Genomic DNA, 21,166 nt, shown 5'->3' with positions numbered 1-21,166 from the left:
CCAAGCTGCACAATGTAGCTGCAGCCTTCTGACCACGCTTACAAACTAGTTCTACCAAGAGTACACGGTTTTCATCTTAATTCATATTTTAATAAAATGCATCAAGATCTTAGAAAAATACATAGCAAAATATGACATTTCACAATTCAAACCATGTGAAAATTCAGCTGAATGAAGGCAAGTAGAAGAGCTATTTCTGAGAAAATGTTTGGGTTTGTGGTTTACCCTTGAAAATGCTGAACTGTCAATTTTGTTTATCTATTTAGTTATTTCTTTTTTCCAGAGGAGAGAGAATAATTAGCAAGAAAAATTTGTTCTGAAAAGTTTTGAAGCTAATGTTTGCCATTGCACAGTTTCCAATTTAAAGTAATTACTTTTTGGAATTTGAAGTTGAGTTTAAAGCAGAATATCTTCATTGTCTTCAACTTTCATTTGTGAAAATGCTTGACATGGTTTTTAGTTTCTCTTGAAATAGATTTTCAGTTCAAAATGTTCAAGGATTGGGTATGGATTTGGTATAATTTCCCATCCTGCAGTAACTGAAAAGCAGTGCCAATGAGAAGGGTATCACCGAGAACAGAAAACTGCAAAGGCAGATTTAGTTACTAAAATAATGGCACGTTGATCCCAGCAGCAACACCAGTATAAACATCATTTTTAGTGTTTGAAATTAAAAGGTCGCATTATGGAAGTCCCAGTCACACAGAGAAGTGCTCTTAAACATGAGCCCTAAGTTACAATCTGGAATGCTGCAAAACGAGCAGGCTGTGGTTATTGCCACAGGATGCTATTTGAGAATTGACATGATGTCAGCCTTAGGCCACTACCAAACCTCTGGGGGTTTGGGGTTTTTATTTGTTACAGAAACAAGTTATGTTTGGAAAGAGGGGTGAGTGAAGTCCCCTCTACACTGCTCTATTCAATTATGTCAGGTTATAAATGCAATTTTTCTTTTTTTGCTCATGCCCATGCCCATTATCATCACAAGTGAAATCTTATTTCATAATCTGATATAAAGGATTCACCTAACATTGTCTATTAATTTTTCTAATGGGTAGTTGTCAGTTGTAAAAAGAAAGAAAAGCAGCTGAACACCTACAGTGTGTGCGTGTCCTATATCACACTTGTGATGATAATGGTTGTTAAGCTTAAACTCCCAATGAAGCAGTGGTGGTGGCAGCAGTGCAAGCACTCTTGCATAATATTGAATAGTATAGTAAAATGTTTTGGCTGTTATGATTGCTCATTTCAGATGCCTGTCTTCTGGAATTCTCGAACTTGAGTCAAGCTACTGCATATGCAAGCCTGGTTTACAATGTCACAAACGACACAGGCCCCAGTTTGTAGTCATGAAGTACAGGAATTGTTTCAGGTGTCAGTCCCAAATAACTACTGCCAATATAGGATTTGCAGAGTTCTCCAGCTGAAAATACTCATTTAAACTGTTTTAAAAACAGAAGACAACTGTGAATGAGTCTCACTCTGTTTAGAGATTGACCAGCTCTTTTCCTGGTGATTTAAAAGGCAACATGAACAGCAACACATTTTCTTCTGCTGTGTAAAATGATTCTGAATTCAATTTCTTGAAATCCCATCCTTCACTGAAAAGACCAGTAAGAAAAACAATTGTTAATCAAAGCTCATACCCCAATTCCCAACCCCCTAAGAACATTTTTATTGGAACTAGAACACTGCTGTTGGCCATTGCTTCTGAAGGAGAGATGCCCATTCTCCTTCAGAGAGATGCCCATCTTTATCATTGCTTTTTCTGTTGAAAAACAAAAGTTTATCTGATTCCTGCACAAATGCAGTACCTCAGCATGACTAATCACTACTGAGTTCAGTGAATTTATTTGTGGATGGGATAAACGCATGAAAGTGTCACCTGATTTTGCACTATAGTCAGAAAACACATTAGCAGTCAGAGCCAGTGCACATCTCACATCTTACTAACCGTTCTTTAAGCATTTAACATTTTGGAGTAACAGTATGCAAAGTTCCCAAGGGTACACTTCCTATGCTATGAAATTTGGTGCTTTCTGGCTGAAGTGGCAGAATTAAAGCATTCAGAATTTCATGTTTTTCACATTAGATCAATTGTTCCCACTGACTTTAATATCCCACTCACTGCAAGGATCAAGCTGTTTTTTACCATCTTTTCAGAAACTTGCATATCTAAAGATAAAACAAGACAGCTTACCTGAGCACTGAAGCATTTTCCATTCCTGCTGAAACTGGTCTCTTAACATTTTTATTTTATTTATTTTTTCCTGGGTAGGAGGTACAAAAACTCCAAAGTGAGGTGTAGAAGTACCCACTAATGCTTTGGCTACACTTTGCACTAAGCTTATCTCCGTATCCTATTTAAGAAGAAAAAAAAATATTCCCGGTAACCAAACTTTCTTTGCTTCAGTCATACATGGAGTACTTTAAAATAAGCTTTTGAAGTTAAGTTACTGGTATTAGTAGCAAGAATGAGCAACTTTCCTTTTTCAAATAAAAATGTGTCAAAATGGAGAAGTTTTACTGAAAAAGGAAAATTATTTTTTATCTCTTGCAAAATTTGTTTCTTTCAGATAGAGAAGGAATCTTGGTTTTCCTTTAGTGACTGAAAGGAAATAATGCTGGGTTAAAGACAGAAAATATTAGGCAGGAAGGGGACCATGCAGCTTGTTTATTTCATGCACCATTTACTTTCTCTAGGTAGAAAATAGCAATATATTTTCCTTTGTCAAGAAGTGACTTTTCTGGACTCTGACAGTTTAAATATCATTTGCTCACAGAAATTCTATTGTGAAATTTCAATAGCATGTGAAGATTATTTAATTCAGAAGACTACAACACTATCTTATTTTTAAGAGACAAAAGTATTTTTCAGTTATTCTAAAAAACCAAACATGTGCACTAGAAACTCCCCAAACATTACATAAAATTGTTATGGAGCTACCTGCAGAGTACCAGTATAAAAGTACCAGCCATTTTGTAATGATGTATACCTAACTTCCTTTTTGTCTCCCAATTTCCCTTTAGAATACCAATAATTCTTTCCATTTCATATTCCTAATTAGTAACATGCAAATACACTATTCATGTCTACTGCATATCAATGTACAAATTATTGTAACTTGGACAACTTACATATCAGCACTGCAAATTAAAACAAATGACATTTGAGAAGACTACAGAATTAAGTATGTCAAAACCCACTTAACTGGCAGCTAAATGAATATTTTTAAGTGGATACTTGCTGGGGAACAGATAATAATATGTGAACAATTATTTGTTGTTTCTCATTAAAGAGCTAGAAGGCACAAAAGCAATCAAAAGTTACTGTTTCACAGAACACAGCCAGCAATTGTGTTACAGCCACAGGATGCTGCAGAGGCCAGGAGTGTAAACTGAGGTCTTTAAGAGATTAGATAAATTCATGGAAGATATGCTCACTGGCACTTACCACACACAGGTATGGATACAGCCTCTGACTTCCTAAATTTAGAAATCTTTGAGGTGGTGATGTGTGGAAAAACTAGACTAGGGAAAGATCCGTATATTCATTTCCTTTGCCATGCTCTCTACCAGAAACACACTGGGACTCAGTTATGCATTACGGCAGTTAAGGCCACTTAAACGATATGTGCCATTCTGATTTACCTTCTGCATGACTGAAATCATGTGTGATAAAGTACAGCATGGGGGAGAGAAGGAGAGGAAATTTAGTGTTTTATGATAAACAGGCCAATGGGACACTTACAGTCACATTTCCTGGAAAGTGGCCATACAAATGACACAAGCATCTCTTTTCAGGAGACAGCTTTGAGGAATGAATGCCAGATGGAAAGAGAAGTTGTAGCAAATTGTCAGAACATCTACTGTTCATAGACATAACCATGGGCTTGCATTCATGCCTCAGCTTCTCAGTCATGGAAAGGGCCCACAGCTCAGTACTCAGCTGTGTCTTGTTCTCGGGACAGAAAGAAATTTAGGCTGCTTGCATCATGAACTCAGAGGTACCAAAGGCAGTATAGGTACAGCCAATATCTCCTACTAGGCAGCCTGGAAGCAATTCAGACTACATGTGCTGCTGTTTGATTTCAGTTCTGTCCCAGCCACTTTGAAATATCACAGCTTAGCACTACTTCTTACCTCGATCACTGCAAAAATGCGAGACTCGGCTAATCCTTGTAGCAAAGCAAAAAGCAGAGAAATCCCACCCATTCCAAGGCTCCTGTTTGGTCCAACAGCTATTACTGTCAAGTTTGGTTGATAACTGTATGCTACAGGAAGAATTACTCCAAGTACAGCAGAAAAGAAGTCATTTCCTTTGGCATCCTTTAACAACAAGAAACAGTTTAGCACAAATGTAAAGCCCCAAATCCCCAGATATAAACCAAACCAGTAACATGAATCTCAAAAAACTTTTGATTGACCTAGGAAATTGGACACTCATCTGTTCTCACAGCAATTTTACATTAAACATGCAGATTATTTATCTTTTCTTGAATGTCTTCACACTTTAACTCTGCCTTCTTGAAGATGAACCACAGTAGCTACTGAAGGTTTCCACAGCCCCGTGCATTCTAATATAAAGATCTGTGAAGTAGTACCCCGGCAAGGGCAAGAAAAGGAAGTATTTTCAAAGGTCGAAACTGCAGTGAAAGGTGTGATTCTCAGTGACATTTTATGAATCTGTAAACATATTCTACTATTTAAAACATTTTTCTCTAATGTTGTTCCCAGAAAGTGAATCTTACCTCTGTCCAGCTTAGAGAAATATAGTGTTTGGAGCTGGTCTTTCCAAACTGTTCTTTCTCACAGATATGTACCAGGAGTATTTTTCTGTAAATAACATGTCTGAGTATTTAACCAACAACTTCTAATGAGATAAAAAAGAACTTTTCTTTCATCATTCATTAAATACAAATTCATAACATGGGAGCAAGTAACCATTTGCATTAGTACATGCCTTAATGTAAACACTAATTAAAATAGAAATAATTTTTGAGATAGTTTTTATCCATGAAAACTATGGATAAATTACTTTTAAGAAAAAGGGGAAGTGGCAAAAAAAAAGTTATAGATAAGTAAATATTACTTCCAATAAGGAACTCTGCATCAACAGGATGTGCCCCCTACAGTTATAGGAAGACTGTGCACATGGTTTTTAGTCATTTTAGTGTCTCAAATGAAAAGGTCACATTATTGAAGTCCCAATCACACAGAGAAATGCTTTAAAAAATGAGCCCTAATTCACAATCTGGAATGCTGCAAATAGAGGCAGACTGTGGCTATTGCCTAAGGATGTTTAATTTTGAGAATTGACATGATGTCAGCCTTAGGCCACTACCAAATCTCTGGGGGGTTGGGGTTTTTGTTACATACAATTTGATACTAACGATAATGTTAGTTATATTAGGGCAAATTACATGTCTTCTTTATTACTTTATATTTTCAATATTCTACGTCAGTAACATTCTAATTTTCAATTAACATAGAGGGAGTATTCTTTAAACCTAAATCTTAAAGTGGCATTAGAGATAGCAGTTTGTCTTCAGAGATATATTTGAGGATGTTCTGTATTTTGTCTTATGCTAAACTCAATGAACATCATCTCCCAACTGATTCTTTGGTGCAGATTTCATCATACATATAGACAACTCATAAACATTTATAAAGCCTTTGGGATGTTACTCCCTGAAGTTGGTTGATGAGAAACTGAACATGAGCCGGCAGTGTCCACTCACAGCCCAGAAAGCCAACCGTATCCTGGGCTGCCTCAAAAGAAGTGTGACCAGCAGGTCAAAGGAGGTGATCCTGCCCCTCTACTCTGCTCTCGTGAGACCTCACTTGGAGTATTGTGTGCAGTTCTGGTGTCCTCAGCATAAGAAGGACATGCAACTGTTGGAACAAGCCCAGAAGAGGGCCATGAGGATGGATCAGGGGACTGGAGCACCTCCTGTATGAAGACAGGCTGAGAAAGTTGGGTCTGTTCAGGCTGGAGAAGAGAAGGCTGCATGGAGACCTCATAGCAGCCTTCCAGTATCTGAAGGGGGCCTACAAGGATGCCAGAGGGGGACTTTTCATCAGGGACTGTAGTGATACAAGGGGACAACGGATAACAGGTTCAAACTAAAACAGGGGAAGTTCAGGATGTACTGTAAGGGCAGTGAGGCACTGGAACAGGTTGCCCAGGGAGGTGGTGAATGCTCCATCCCTAGCAGTGTTCAAGACCAGGCTGGGCAGAACCTTGAGCAACACTGTTTAGTGTGAGGTGTCCTTGCCCATGGCAGAGGAGTTGGAACTAGATGATCTTAAGGTCCTTTCCAACCTAAAACATTCTATGATTCTATGAAGTAAAGAGAAATCTCACCCGTCTTCTGCATTTGGTATGATTTGCATGTCTCCAACAAATATACAAAGCACTCTGCGGAAAACAAAGCGAAGTATTAAATACATTTACATCCACAAGTATTTTTTTTCTATTAGTGCAGTTTGTTTAAAGAGTTTGCATGTAGATTACATGCATAAAAATAATGTATATTGTTTCTGAATTTGATCCATTAAAAGTACAAAGAAAAAACATTTATGACAGCTCAAGGGAAGTTTTTTTCTCCCACCAAATACTTTCAAGAAAAAAATGAAACCAAGAAAATGTACTTGGACCAAAGACATTAAAAATCTGACAAAGAAAATGTAGGCTGGCACAGCAGTCATCCTTACAAGTGTTTTGCCTTTGGTAAAGTAAAAGGGGTTTGCTGGCATTTACAATATTGCCTAAACTACATACTGAAAATTCTTTGCATATGAAGATGCTATTTGTTTTAAAATTAAGGTGTCAAAGGCTGTTTGCCATACTTCAAACACCCAGTGTCATATTTTTACATTTTATCAAATATCCCCAAATGCAAAAGATACAAACTCACCTTTGAAATCCAAACTGAACAGAATGTCTCAGTGCAACAGCAACAGACACAGCAGTGGGGGATACTGCAATTCCATTGCATACCTGCAAAATAGATTTTTCATTCAGAATTAGTGCTGCACAAGATGATGCCTTTTTTATCAACTATCTTTTTTCTTGTTTAGATGTAACATTCAAACAAAGCTATTGTTGTATGAAAGGAATCTTATTGGTCTATCATAGTAGGGTTAAGAAAATGTTATTAATTAATTTTCTACAGAAAGGCCATATTTGATTGTTATGCCAAGAGCTATCCTATAACTTCAGAAGTATGGTGCTGTGCTAAAAGGCAACTGTAAAAATAGCTTTTGCAGGGGAAGGTCATATTTACTGGTTCTCTTAGATAGCCTCCAGATTGGATACACTCAGTGTGCCAGTAAGCAAACTGCACCAGAAATATACATCCTATGAAAAGGAGGTCATCCCTGAATTCTAATTCTGACTCTTTCCTTAACCTAGGCAAACTATTCCTTTCTGGAAAATTCAATGGCAGTATTACTCACTCAGCCTTTCATGTTTCATTTATGTTGTGTAGTGCTTTGAACTCCACATGAAAGCTAAGCAAAAAGATAATGCATGCTCTTTCTCCTCACTCCTCTTTGTATTTGTCAACACAAAAAGCTCAGCTTAGCTTCTGTAGCTCCTGGGAAGTTCTATTTCTTTACTATTTTTTCCTGTCTATTTATAGTCTTTCCTGGAGGTATGAGCAGTCTACATTAGAAGTTTGTCCTTGAGATCTACATACAACCCTTTCAAAAGCAAGAAGGTGGCTTACAAGAAAGAGGGCATTCTGGCAGTTACTCTTCCTTGCTGGCCTGATACTTTAGAAAGAGCTTTTTATTCAAAGGGAAAGACTAATTTATGATGATGTAGTATTCTTAACTTGTTTGCAGTTTTTCCTCTTTGCTTCTCCAAGTTTTTATACATAAATACAAACATGCACCCTCCCAGCCTGCCTTCTCTTCATTCCTGACCCTGCAAGAATCAGAATGCCGAGCTGGAATTACTCTGTTCAGAATCACAGCATACAGTGGGGGTTTTAACAGCTCCACTAGCTGGCAGAGGGTGTGTGCATGTATAAATCAAAATTTACTATCAGGAAACTGTTGTACAGATAAATGGGTGCAGCTGCACATAGCATGGCATCTTGGAATGAAAGGTAATGCAGAAGTAAAGTCTCCCCTAAAGACAGGAGGCAAAACTGTGCATTAAGAGATAAAATTCTTGACATTTTGTGTTCAGATTTCTTGCTGCTGCTCACTAGTGCCTGACACACCAGCTTCTGCTCCCCTCAGCCGGAAGACAGAATGCATGACTCGCCTCTGTGTCTGAGAGTGATGAGAAGATTCTCACTGGCTCATATGCTTTAGGCAAGACAATGCCTTACCCAAAGATCATTAGAAAGATGGCTTTGGGTTAACCACGATCCCTACATAATTTTTTTCATCTTGAATATTCTTGTAGTTAAGCACATTCTAGCTGAGGATAGGAGGGTTGTGAACTACATAGTAACTAATATCTGGACAACAATACAGTAGAAAGAAAAGTCAGAGGAATCCAACTCATCTCCTAGCTTTCTCCACCCACAAGATTGAAAGTTTATTACCTCCTTCTTAAGTATTTTATCTAGGACAGCCAACACACTGCCAAGAGAAAGCAGAGTTTTGTCGTCTTTCACAATGTCTGTGTAAAAGCCACTGTAAAATAAATGATATGAAGAAAACTTAGGTTAGAGGCAATGCGTTCAACAAGGACACAGTTAACAGTACTTTGCAGTTAATACTGATGGTGTAACATTTATATAGACCTGTAACGAGTGGTGTCCCTCAGGGATCAATATTGGGACTGGTCTTGTTTAACATCTTTGTCGGTGACATGGACAGTGGGATTGAGTGTGCCCTCAGCAAGTTTGCCAATGACACCAAGCTGTGTGGCTCTGTTGATAGGCTGGAGGGAAGGAACGCCATCAAGCGGGACCTTGACACACTTGATGCCAGCCTCATGAAGTTTAACCATGCCAAGTGCAAGGTCCTACACCTGGGTCGGAGCAATCCCAGGCACAGCTGCAGGTTGGGCAAAAAGGAAATTCAGAGCAGCCCTGTGGAGAAGGACCTGGGGGTGTTGGTCGATGAGTAACTGAACATGAGCTGGCTTCAGTGTGCGCTCACAGCCCAGAAAGCCAACCGTATCCTGGGCTGCATCAAAAGGAGAGTGACCAGCAGGTCAAAAGAGGTGATCCTGCCCCTCTACTCTGCTCTTGTGAGATCTCACTTGGAGTACTGTGTGCAGTTCTGGTGTCCTCAACATAAAAAGGACATGGAACAGTTGGAACAAGTCCAGAGAAAGGCCACGAGGATGATCAGGGGACTGGAGCAACTCCCATATGAAGACAGGCTGAGAAAGTTGGGTCTGTTCAGCCTGCAGAAGAGAAGGCTGCGTGGAGACCTCATAGCAGCCTTCCAGTATTTGAAGGAGGCCTACAGGGATGCTGGGGAGGGACTCTTCATTAAGGACTGTAGTGATAGGACAAGGATAATGGGTTCAAACTTAAACAGGGGAAGTTTAGATTGGATATAAGGAAGAAATTCTTTACTTTTAGGGTGGTGAGGTGCTGAAATGGGCTGCCCACAGAATCACAGAATCCCGAGGGTTGGAAGGGACCTCAAAAGACCATCTAGTCCAACCCCCCTGCAAGAGCAGGGTAACCTAGAGTACATCACACAGGAACTTGTCCAGGCGGGCCATGAATATCGCCAAAGTAGGAGTCTCCACAACCTCCCTGGGCAACCTGTTCCAGTGCTCTGTCACTCTTACAATAAAGAAGTTCTTCCTGATGTTAACATGGAACCTCCTATGCTCCAGTTTACACCCATTGCCCCTTGTCCTATCACTGGATATCACTGAAAAAAGCCTAGCTCCATCATCCTGACACCCACCCTTTACATATTTGTAAACACAAAGGCTCAGGGAGGTTGTGAATGCTCCATCCCTGGCAGTGTTCAAGGCCAGGCTGGATGAAGCCTTGGGTGATAGGGTTTAGTGTGAGGTGTCCCTGCTCACGGCAGGGGGGTTGGAACTAGATGATCTTAAGGTCCTTTCCAACCCTAACTATTCTATTATTCTATGATATAGGTGCTACATGTTGATTCTCAAAACCCCAGCTCTATCAGGAAGATGATAACACTGTTCTATCTCCACTGAAACAGTTTTATCTAAAAGTATTTTGATTAAGTCCTTCAAAGAACTAAAGGCTGTGAATGATAACTAACACCAGTGTCTTAATTTTTCAAAAGAAGAAACTCTGGCTATAACTGAGTAGACTAAAGCCTAAAATATGGCCATGGCAGAGACAGAGCTAGGTGGCAATCTGCACAGAGACCTCTCATTCTCATAATTAGGTTGAAAATTAAATAAGTAGCACCAACCTGACAAGAGCTTTGATTTCACTTTTGTCCATTTCCTTCACCAAATGAACAGGTCCAGGGAGAAAATGTGCTGATCCTTTAGAGTCAATTGTTGTTGCTGTTTTGATGGGAGGCACTGGAAATAGAACGTTTTTCATGTGCAGTTCCAAAAACCTTTCTACTTCAACAGTTTTGTTGTTGTTAGTTATCTTAGATTCATTATCTGTGGAAGGATTTGGATCAGCTTTCATTAGTAGGTGTGATTTGGTGCTCAGGTTTTGTAAAAATGATGTGTCTAAAGAGAGAAAAAGAAAAAAAAAGAAGGGTTTAACATGTATTAATCCCTGAGCAGTGTGTTAACATTTGGTTACATATATTACAACAATTATATTTATTATTAATGTACAGATGTACATTATGAAACATCTGTATTCATAATATGCATATTTATTTCTATGCACTAGCTACAATGTTTCTTGCCACAGATGTTACTTTTCAGTGCTGCTGTATTTGTTTTAATCTAGCAAAAGTTCATAAATTACCATAAATCTTATGCCCATACTTCCAACACAGAGAACAGCACCCTCAAACAAAGATATCAAAGTGCTAGTTTTTGCCATTATGCAAACATCATCATCAAGCCAAACATCAGCTTCAGAAGTTCTTTTCAGACCAGCTGAAGACATGGCCTCGAATGAAGCTTCAAACTGCTTCATCAGCCACTTGATGAATAACTGGTAATTCAATTATTTTAACCCATTGGTATTAATCTTAATCATTTTGAATTTCTGTATGAATCCATTTACTAATCACATTTGCTTGACGAAAGAGAAGCAGTTACCTTCATACATCAAACATTTCCAGTAGGGTTTATGGGCTGCTCTCACATTTTGAATAGATTCAACAGCACTACAAGGGAAACAGGATTAACAGTATCAGCAGTAATGAAAATAAAGGAAACAAATTTACCTCAAAGCAAAACCAAAAAAAATCCAACTGAAAATGAACAAGCTCTGGTCTCCTCTGAGAATACAGAACAGAAAAAGAATGAGAGCCATTGGGCAGACTGCTTAGAAAGATTAGATTCAAGAGTCAAAGAAAGAAGAGTGAAGAGCAACACATGCAGTATGTGCACGCATTTATACACACCGAGTGAAATCCCAACCTTGATTTTGGAGGAAGCACACCTGTGCCTGACTTCAGGAGAGGCAGGCTTCCACCTGTCTTTGTCAGACATTTTATCTACACAATGTAAAGATGTCATCGGATTCACTCAAAAGCAAGCCTATCTGTTCAGTAACCAAGTAAAATGCATTCCCTGCTATTCTTTGTGTTGAAATCCCTTTTATCACTGGTTATTTGCAGCACTACTGAAAAATGGTCCTATTACATCAGCTATCCTACAAACATAATTAAGATCATGTTAAACCCAGGTGAAATTCTGTGTACTTGGAGATTATTTGTAAGGTGTTCAGGTGCTTGACTAATATAATGGATAAATATGTAATCAACTCTGTATTACCCATGATGACAGCAAACAGATGCTGGAATTGGTAGAGAAAAAGTGATAGAGGGGGTATGAGATGTGCTTGGAGCAAAATAACCACCTTTGCTCCATCAGAGTTTACCAAACCAATTCTGCTCACAGTCTGTGTATATTTAAACCACTTCCCTGACTGATCTGAACTCTAAGTTTTAACCAATGCAGCCAACTGGTAGGAGCTGCCATCAGAATGCATGAGGAATATTACTACTGGAAAAAAGCTCAGAACAACTATTGAGGTGGGAGAGGGACCGAGGATGGAACTTGGCGATGTAGGTGAGATAGTATAGACAGGTAGAGAGAAAGGTGCTGTTTAGATGTGGGAATGATTCAGGCCCAAGATTCAGAATGCTTTACTAGGTCAGATTCACCACTGTGCAAACACAATCGTACTGTCTCCAAAAAGAAGTTAGACTCAAAGTTTAATTATCTTGGTTCAGGTCAAGTGCTTTTGCACACCAGGCTGTGATGCTCCAAATTCCAGAAACAGGAGGAGTCATCACAACTGGCTCCGCACAGGATAAGCTCTCACTGACAAGAGAAAGGTCAGCTCCAGCTATTGCTGTACTACAGCAATGAAATGGCTTTGAAGTCTGAAGAACTAATCCTTGCTATTACGTTCTTTCCCAAATGCTGGCTGTTATTAACCGGTATTGCCCTGATTACAACAGGATTGTGTCAGCCTTGAGTGAGACAGATTTCTACAGGATAACAAGGTCCAAGGATGAACAGCATAAAATTATAGGCCACTAAATTCTCTCAACTTGAAGTAATTTCAGAAACAAAAGTATACAAAACTGTACCTTGGATGACTTTTTTTTTCTTTGAAAGTTATCCAGAGCAGAAAATAATATATCATAAAACATCATATTAAAACCTTAATATACCACCAAACCAGGTGTACCACTTCCTGAAGCATGATATAAAGCATCACATTAAAACCTCGCTTAAGCAAAATGTTCAAAGCATGCACATCTTTACCTCTCTTGATAAATACATGAGGGGTTCTAAAATTCTTCATATGCTTACCTTAGGCAAGGTGCCATTTCTCCAGTTATTTGAGGTATAGGATCTCCAAGCAAAGTTCTTACAGTCATGCAGACAGATTCAGACAATGACTTTAAATGGTATCCACCCTAGAAAAAAGGTATTTCACGTCACTTAAGGAAAAAGTACTTGTAACATCCTTCTGAATATCATAATGGAAAACAATAAAACTTTTGAAATATATCTGAAATTACAGAAATGGAAAATGATAAGCAAGTACATCTAAGTCAATGACTTCCAATATAAGACCAGTTAAGTTAGAGGCTGTTTTCTGAAATTCACTGCATCCCATGGTTTAACTCATTTTATCATGGTTCAATTAATTTCTGAAATCAGACATGACTCTGTGATGCAAATCCTGGAAATATGCCTTCTCCTTTCCCATCTGTGATATGCTATCTTCAACAATTCTGATGGAAGACTCCTTAGAAAGCAAATATTGTCACTGTCTTCTAAAATGTCTGTGTATGGGAAATCTCCCTAAGCTGACACTTTTAAGATATGATGTCCCAATGGTTTTGCAGAATTTGGAGAACAACCGAAGACAGATTGAAGACTGCTAGATTGCAGATGACAGACTTCCTGCACACCACCTGTGGAGCAGTCACACCATTGGCATTAGGAGGGGAATTTAGTAAAGGCTCCATTACCAAGTTAAGAGTATATTTAGGTTAAGGGCTTTTAAGCACTCCTGGAGTAAGACATAAGTTGTAATGGTAATGCAACTTATTCACTAAGTACATTTTAATGAGTGCGGGACTATCCAGAGCAGCAGGCTAGTCACTGTTCACAAGAACTGAACATATCTGTGGAGGATATGGGTTTTTTTGACAATGACCATATGCTCCTTTTTCAAAATGTTAAGTTAAAAAAAAGAACAAACCAAACCCAGTTTTTAAGATATATATTTCTTTTAATGTATAATACCCCTGTCAAACCTTAGCCATTTTTGCATTCCTGATTTTCAAAACATAAAAAGAATAATTTTTTTTGTTAAGAAGTTTTACTTCCTAGCTTCTATCTTGCCCTACATGGCTCTAATACAAAGATCCTTCCCCTGGGACTATGTTTTACAAGTCATTACCTCTAGGATGACACACAGCTTGCCATTAGCCAACTGCATCAGGAAATGGGTAAGGTGGGCAAAAACTTCGGGAGTGGCATTCATCTGACCCTAAATCAAAGAAACATTTTGAGATTAAACCTTGAAACAAAACATTGGTAAAAAAACCCCATACAATCTGAAATACATGAGTCTGAGTTGGAATACGGGAACACTTGCCTTTCATTGTGTATAACAAAATGCTGAACTAACTGCTTTAAAAGTGCAACCCCCCAATATAATTATAACTATTAAATAATCTGCCTTTACATGTTTTGTTGTAGTATTTAATGATTTTGGGTCAACTTAAAGACTCAAACATGTATTTGTAGCTCAGAGAAAGTGATAGTAGTAGGACATTGAAGAGGTAGATCAAAATAGATTCATTTCTGACAACAGAAAGGCCACAAGTTACTTACTTCAGGGTCACCAATTCCAGAATCATATCCAGAAGAGACAATGACCAGTTCAGGATCAAACTGTTATAAAACAGAGACAGTTGTAGCATATTCTTATGTCCTGTTTTCAATTTTGTCCTGGAATTCAACTGTACCATGTTCAGCTGTTATTTCGGCTACAATATGAACACAAAGATTCTGCTTGATTAAACACTAAGATCACCCTTTCACACTCTTTTCATTCCTCCCAAATTGCAGATAAAGTACTGAATATCTAAAAGCTAACATTCCTCAAATACTATTCAGTTCACAGGACATCAATCATATCACCAGAAATAAGGTGTTAACTACGCTAATGGCAGTTCCTGTATTTCTACAGCATTCAACGGTATCTGCTTAAGAAGTACTTAGGAAGTAGGTTTTGGTTTTGCTATTCATACAGCAGAGAAGGAAAAAAAAATACCTCAAAAGCCACTGGAAGCAACACATGGAAGAAGGCAGCAAGATAATCTGAATTTCCCATCCCAACCTACAAAATATCAGAAATAAGGCTGTATTTTCCTGTTGGAATAACAAATTTTCTAAGGTTTCTTGATTCTGTGATTCGGTGTCATTCTGTGAAAGATACTATCAAAAGTTAAGGGAACCTTAATGTAAAAAAGTTCAAGTAAGGTGCATTAATAGCCACTTAAGCATGAGCTTCAGTTCTCTGCTAAGCAAGGATGGATGTAATTATCTTCTGAAACACTTTTCGATTTGATGGCCAGGCAAGATATTAAAGAAAAAACAAATATGCACATATCTGCACATCTTCCTATTTAAAACAAAACAAAACAAAAACCAAACAAAAAAACCCCTAAAAAACTCCAAAAAATCATTATCACATTCTGAGCCATATTTCTCAGCAGACATTCCAATGACAGGAAGGATGTACACTGTGCTGAGACATCTGCCAAGGATGCAAAGCAGTACACTTCTCAGAAAGCATTATATAAAGCATGAGATACAAAGCTAGTGCATTTGCTTTGTTGTGCTGTAAACAACATTTACCTTATTCCAAGGCAAATTTATGTTAAAACCTTTTCCTTTTCCCTGACCCACAGCATCATAATCAGATTCTTTGAGTGATGGCCAGAATTCCTGATGTTCATAACGATGCCAGGAAAAATACAAAACACTGAAAGATATACAAAACAAATCCAACTTGACAAAAGCATTCTGGAACTGACTTTATATCCTGAACCTGGTGACGGTATTGACTGAAAGACTGTCTTTTCTCCTCAGTTTTCTTAATGGACTTGGACTGTGAAACTTAGCATAGTAGGTCCTACAGCAAAATTAACCCGCTAAAAATTTCTTGGATGCATGCACTCCATTCAGCTCAAAGACAGGGCATTTTCAGAAGAACAGACTTGTTTCTAGAACCCACTTCTGTGGCTTTTCTGAAAACAATATAAAGCTCATGTATTTTATCCAACTACTACTTGAATACTTTAACTGAGAGGCATGTGAATACAGAGAATAGATGTACTGCCTGAATACTAGCATGAAGAGATCTTATTACTGGCAAACCAAGGTAATTATATCAGTCATTTTGTGTTTGCTACTCTTTACAGTAGAACATTTTTACATATTTTTGTTATATTTCCCCCTCTATTTCATAACAAATAGAAAGCAGCAATGACTAAAACAGCAACAATACTGTTTTGTAAAATTATAATTTTAGAAATTTAAGAAATCTTATTCTCTACAGAGATAAGCAATCTTTTACCGGCTAATATAAAAAAAATAAAATTGTTCAGACCTTGGATCCTCTTCAAATATATACTGAATTCCTTGCCCATGATGCACATCCCAGTCAACAATTAGGATTCTGCATAGATCAGTAAAAGAGAACATTCAGCAGAACCACCACAGCATCTTAAAGGAGGTACGGATTGAGACATTTTTCTGACCCCAAACGTATATTATGCCCAGAAAGCTCTAGAAATTAATCTAAAACAGTACTATGTCAGAGTTATCTAAATGCAAAACTCGGGTATGAAAAGCTTCTCTAGAGCCAATCATACACTTACCTCTGTAGACCGTATTTCAGTTTTGCATATTCTGCTGCAATAGCAACATTGTTGAACAGACAGAACCCATTAGCTGCACTTCTCTGGCTGTGGTGACCTGGAGGTCTAAACCAAAGTTTTAAATAGTTACAACAAAAGAATTTTTGGTAAGAAGTTAAAACTTTCTCACCTATTTTCTTACCTCACTAATGCCATTCCATTGCACACTTTTCCTGACATCACAGCATCCACCAGCTGCAAAGTTGCTCCTACCGCTAGTCTGGCACAGCGGTAAGTGTTCTGAAAGAAACTCATAGTTGCCATCAATCACGAATGAGCTTATTTGAATTAATCACACATGACATGCTTTTGTACCCCAACAGCAAATTGTCTGGAGATAATTCTACCCAACTGAGGCTGCATGTAGATAGTTACAAGCATTATTACAACACAGATTCCAATATGCTTTTGACTAGATTTATCTGTGATCACCTTATCCTTTATAAGGATGCTCTCTCTGGAGCAGTTAAAAAACATGGGATGGACATACTGAACTGACTAATGGAATAACATGGCATCTTTGAGAGTAAGAAATAAAACCTTACAGAGACAAAACATGAAAGACCTCACCTCCATTACGTAGCACAACATTCAAGAGCAACTGTTACCAAAACAGGATTTGTAGCTCACTAATCGTCTACAGTGACATTAAGTGACAAAAAGAGCTAAAATTTGGGTAGTGAGCAATACTGGCATGATATAATTAAAGAACAGATGACAGGACACTTAGCCAATTTAAATTATAGCATTATACTAAACTTTAAACAGATAACATCATAAATAAATGCAAGTCTATATTTAAATAGCAAAAACATGTATTGCAAATATTGCTGTACTTAGGAAAGCGTCAACTGGATGGATGCAGTAACACAAATACTTGTAACACCCCACAGAGGAAGCAATTTAACTTACACACCGGATGAAAGAAGAAAGCATCATAATTTCCAGAGACTTTTTTCAGTTCCTCTTCATTCATTGTTTGGGTGCTTTTTGCCACTTCTAAGTATTCTGAACTGCAGAGGAGAGAGTTGAAACACTTCACTAAGCAACTAAAAAGGGTTTTTTAAATGTGAAATGCAATGAAAAGTAGCAGAATGTATGTTAAAAAGGTGTTTCTGTGAGATTTTGCAAGTCCAATAGGTGCTCTGGAATGCCAGTTGCAGGGTATAGTGAAAAAAGTAAGGAACACTTTGAAAGTAAGGGCTCTTATATGTCATCATGCTCTGCTCCCAACTCCCCTTGCCTCTCAGAAGGTTGCCCTCATGCTCCCTGACAAAGGCAAATGAGTGTACAAGCAACACACAGAACCATCTGCAGTTGGCTGCAAAATCATCACACTGAACTGAAAAATACTAGAGCAGATTGCCATGACTTTAGAATGGGCAAGTTGCTGTTCCCCCACAGAATTAGCTGTGAAGTTTCTCTGCTCAGTTTGCTCTATCTCAAAGACACTTGGGAGAAACAGAAAGTTATTATATTTCTAAAGAAATACTCTTTTTTTTTCTTTTTTTACACATTTTGAAGTCTCTTCACAATTTTGATTAGAAGTTTACTCCTGATCCTATGTATAAATCAGCATTCATTGCTTAAGAACCCAAAGAGTGAGAAGGGGGATTCAGTGGAATAGCAGATTCATACTTCAGCACCTACACCATACTGAACATCATTTGTCTAACTTTGAGTGTGATGCATTTTCCATTGAAATTACTGGAAGTTTTGGAGCAGATCTTTTCAAATGGAGTGAAGTATGACCTAGAAGTATGAGATTTGTTATTTCATTTAATTAATCTGAATGGTGATGAAAGTAGGTTTCAGACCTGTGAACCAACAGGATCTCCTTCTCGCTTCCTTCTCTGGCAGGCACATGGACACATCTTTCCAACAAATGGTAACACTTAAGCTGCTCATAGGAGGAGGACAGCCTTTCTGGCACTTCAATATCACAAACAGGACTAAAAATAAGCAATAATATTATCACTATAAAATCATACTACCACAGCTAAAAAATACACTTCATAATGCCTAGCTTTTAATTTTGCATTGCAAAAAGATTCATTACCTTCATAGAGCGATACAGGGAAGTAAAAGAGAAATTGTCTTTAAACACTTCTGGCTTTGGAATTGAGCCAAACATTGGGTCTAAAACATGCAAGCTGAAAAATATGTATGGTTCTGAAATCAAAAAGAAACACAACAGCATCATTTTTTGTTTGCTCTCCACTGAAAGTAACAATGCTTAACCACAGATGCAGGAATGATGATAAGCTGTAGATTACAATGAAGGTGAATGGGGGAGAAATGGGTTTGTGAGAGAAGACAACAGTGGGCTGGTACTCTGAGTACTGCAAAGGTATTGGCCTAATTTATGTAAATTTAAGCAAGTGTCATACACCAATTTCTACTTAATTGTCAGCTTTTATCTGAGTGAGTATATCCACCTATACTCATAAACACATATCATATCTACAAGATAAATGATCCTTTAGGTTTATAAACTATTTAATTAGCTTAAAATATTTTATTTAAGGGGCTACTCAGATGCCTAAAACTAACACTTCTTGTTAAGGCCTGCAGCTTCTCAAATCCAGTTTCAGATTATCATCACAGCACCTGGATGCAAACTGGGAATAAAAACTTCTCTACAAAAGGAAAGACTTCCCATTTACTAGGAAAATTACAGTGTTATCTACTACTGCGTGTTTCCTATTACATTTACAAAATCTGCATTTACTTGATACTTCTCTCAGAAGTCCTGGTAAGAATCTATTACTGAAAGCGACAGCAGTGACTTACTCACTCCAAAGTAGCTTGTGAGTGGTCATCTCCTCATCATAAATCAGTGCTGTTCCCGAAGCCATTACTAGAGATAACCAAAACAAAAATCCCAAGACACGTATTTCAGGCAGGAAATAAACATATCTTAAAACAAATTTAATATTATATTAGTTAGTGAGAATATATGTACACATCATACCTGCTGCAGGACAATTCTGCACTTTAGGCTTTGTACTTGCAGCACAAAACCAAAGAAAACCACTTAGCACTCCTCCTGGAGGAGCCAAGCAGCAATGCAAAGTTGAAACCGGATGCACGCAGGCAGGATTCAAAATTACCTGCATTTTGGAGACCCGGTCCACGGCTTTGTGGTGTAGGTGAAGGAGGTATGTCACCCCTCCAAGCCCCTCTAGTCCACGCGCAGCTTTGCAAGGACTGCTGAGGACCTGAGCACCGGCCTCCTCATCTGCCATTACACACAGATACTTACCTGACACGGTGGATGTGAGGGGAAACAGCTGCTTGTGAAAACTTGAGTTATAAAGCCACGAAGTTGAAAAACTGGATTATATACACCACGGGTTCAACTCCATCGATCTTTCAAAACCCCCGAGGCATTTAAGAGAAACAAAGAAACTGGTGTGGAAAAGAGGGTTAAGGTGCACAATGGGCCGCCAGGCCGCCTCACCGAAGCCCTGGAGCCGCCGGAGGGCGTGTACTCGAGGGCCCGCTCCGCTCCTCGCCGCCCGCCTGCCGGGAAAGCCCCAGACGCCTCAGGGTGGGACTGGACTGCCCCGCCCGGGACACCCCCGCAGGCCGGTCCCAGCCTCCGGAGGCGGCAGGAAGCCGGGTCGCCTGAGCCGCTGCCTGGGCCCAGCCGCCGGGAGGGCCGCAGCTCGGCCGAGCGCTCCTTCCGCGGTGGCGGCTCGGGGAGTGCCGGCGGGAGTCCCCGCCCTGCGGCCGGCTCTGAGGGCGGCGGGAGCGGGATTCGAACCCTGAGCCTGGTCTTCGGCCTCGGTAGAACCGCGGCTCCGCACACCGCTGCGCCCCGGCAAGGACACACCAAGGAAACGTTCGCTCTGCCAGAGCACTCGGGAGTGTCCCCGGCAGGCTGGATTGTGTTGTCAGGCCAAGGCTGGTTCAACGAGAGCCAGGTTTTTAGTACGTAACAAATCCACGAGAAATACAAAAATAAAAACAACCAACCTACCAAAACAAGAACAGCAACAAAGCAAGCAACAAACAAACAAACCCAGAACCCCTGGACTGCAGGGTGTCCTTTAATATAGAGAGAAATAAAAGAAAAACTTTAACTAAAATGATTGCTCCTTTGTTTTTGCAGAGCAACCAGAATCTCATTCCCAGCAGGCAGCACCAGAGCCCAAACCTCTCTGCACCAACCCCAGGTGCCAATGCTTCTCCTGCCAGCTCCAAGCGGGTCATCATAGAATCATAGAATGGTTTGGGTTGCAAAAGACCTTAAGATCATCCAGTTCCAATCCTTTGCCATGGTCATGGAGACATCCCACTAGAACGAGGTAGCTCCAAGCCGCATCCAGCCTGGCCTTGAACATTGCCAGGGATGGGCAGCCACAGCTTCTCTGGGCAACCTGTGCCAGGGCCTCACCACCTTCAATAGTAAAGAATTTCTTCCTCATGTCTACCCTAAAATCTCCCCTCTTTCAGTGTAAAGCCATTCTCCCTTGTCCTGTCACTACAGGCCCTTGTAAAAGTCCCTCTCCAGGTTTCTTGTAGGCCCCCTTTAGGCACTGAGCCCTGCTCTAAGGTGTTCTGGAGCCTTCTCTGCTCCAGCCTGTCAGTAGCG

General features: G+C 39.3%; 1 protein-coding gene across 5 annotated transcripts; it reads right to left on the bottom strand.

The window, feature by feature from the left end:
* Positions 1 to 106: 106 nt before the first annotated feature.
* HDAC10 (histone deacetylase 10) lies at positions 107 to 20,334 on the bottom strand. Of its 5 annotated transcripts, none has more exons than XM_031046316.2 (21): positions 19,832 to 20,334; positions 19,360 to 19,679; positions 18,384 to 18,518; positions 17,483 to 17,579; positions 16,709 to 16,806; positions 16,528 to 16,632; positions 16,257 to 16,325; positions 15,503 to 15,629; positions 14,916 to 14,981; positions 14,474 to 14,533; positions 14,037 to 14,126; positions 12,935 to 13,041; positions 11,204 to 11,271; positions 10,384 to 10,657; positions 8,565 to 8,655; positions 6,921 to 7,003; positions 6,368 to 6,421; positions 4,752 to 4,836; positions 4,144 to 4,329; positions 2,201 to 2,360; positions 107 to 1,601 (listed from the first exon to the last, which is right to left on the bottom strand). In XM_031046316.2, exons 2-21 carry the CDS (start codon positions 19,422 to 19,424, stop codon positions 1,576 to 1,578), a joined length of 2,046 nt encoding a protein of 681 aa, XP_030902176.2. In that variant the 5' UTR covers positions 19,425 to 19,679; positions 19,832 to 20,334; the 3' UTR covers positions 107 to 1,575. The 5 variants fall into 5 exon arrangements, with proteins under 5 accessions (XP_030902176.2, XP_030902177.2, XP_012983739.2 ...); XM_031046317.2 differs by having other exon boundaries at positions 19,360 to 19,426; XM_013128285.3 differs by having other exon boundaries at positions 19,360 to 19,426; positions 20,030 to 20,333.
* Positions 20,335 to 21,166: the final 832 nt, after the last annotated feature.

The sequence above is a fragment of the Melopsittacus undulatus genome, chromosome 5, assembly GCF_012275295.1.
Source record: "Melopsittacus undulatus isolate bMelUnd1 chromosome 5, bMelUnd1.mat.Z, whole genome shotgun sequence".
Taxonomy (NCBI): Eukaryota; Metazoa; Chordata; class Aves; order Psittaciformes; family Psittaculidae; genus Melopsittacus; species Melopsittacus undulatus.
Note: the sequence above shows the minus strand (reverse complement) of the source record. Positions and strands in the feature narration are given on the sequence as shown.

Bases quoted from the DNA above. Each gene is read 5' to 3' on its own strand.
- HDAC10 (XM_031046316.2), bottom strand. From the start codon at position 19,424: ATGGCTTCGGGAACAGCACTGATTTATGATGAGGAGATGACCACTCAC. The intron at 13,042-14,036 runs GTAATGACTTGT...CCTTTTTTCTAG, and splicing joins AGCTGTGTGTCATCCTAGAG to GGTGGATACCATTTAAAGTC. The intron at 4,330-4,751 runs GTAAGATTCACT...TTGTTGTTAAAG, and splicing joins TTTCTCTAAGCTGGACAGAG to GATGCCAAAGGAAATGACTT.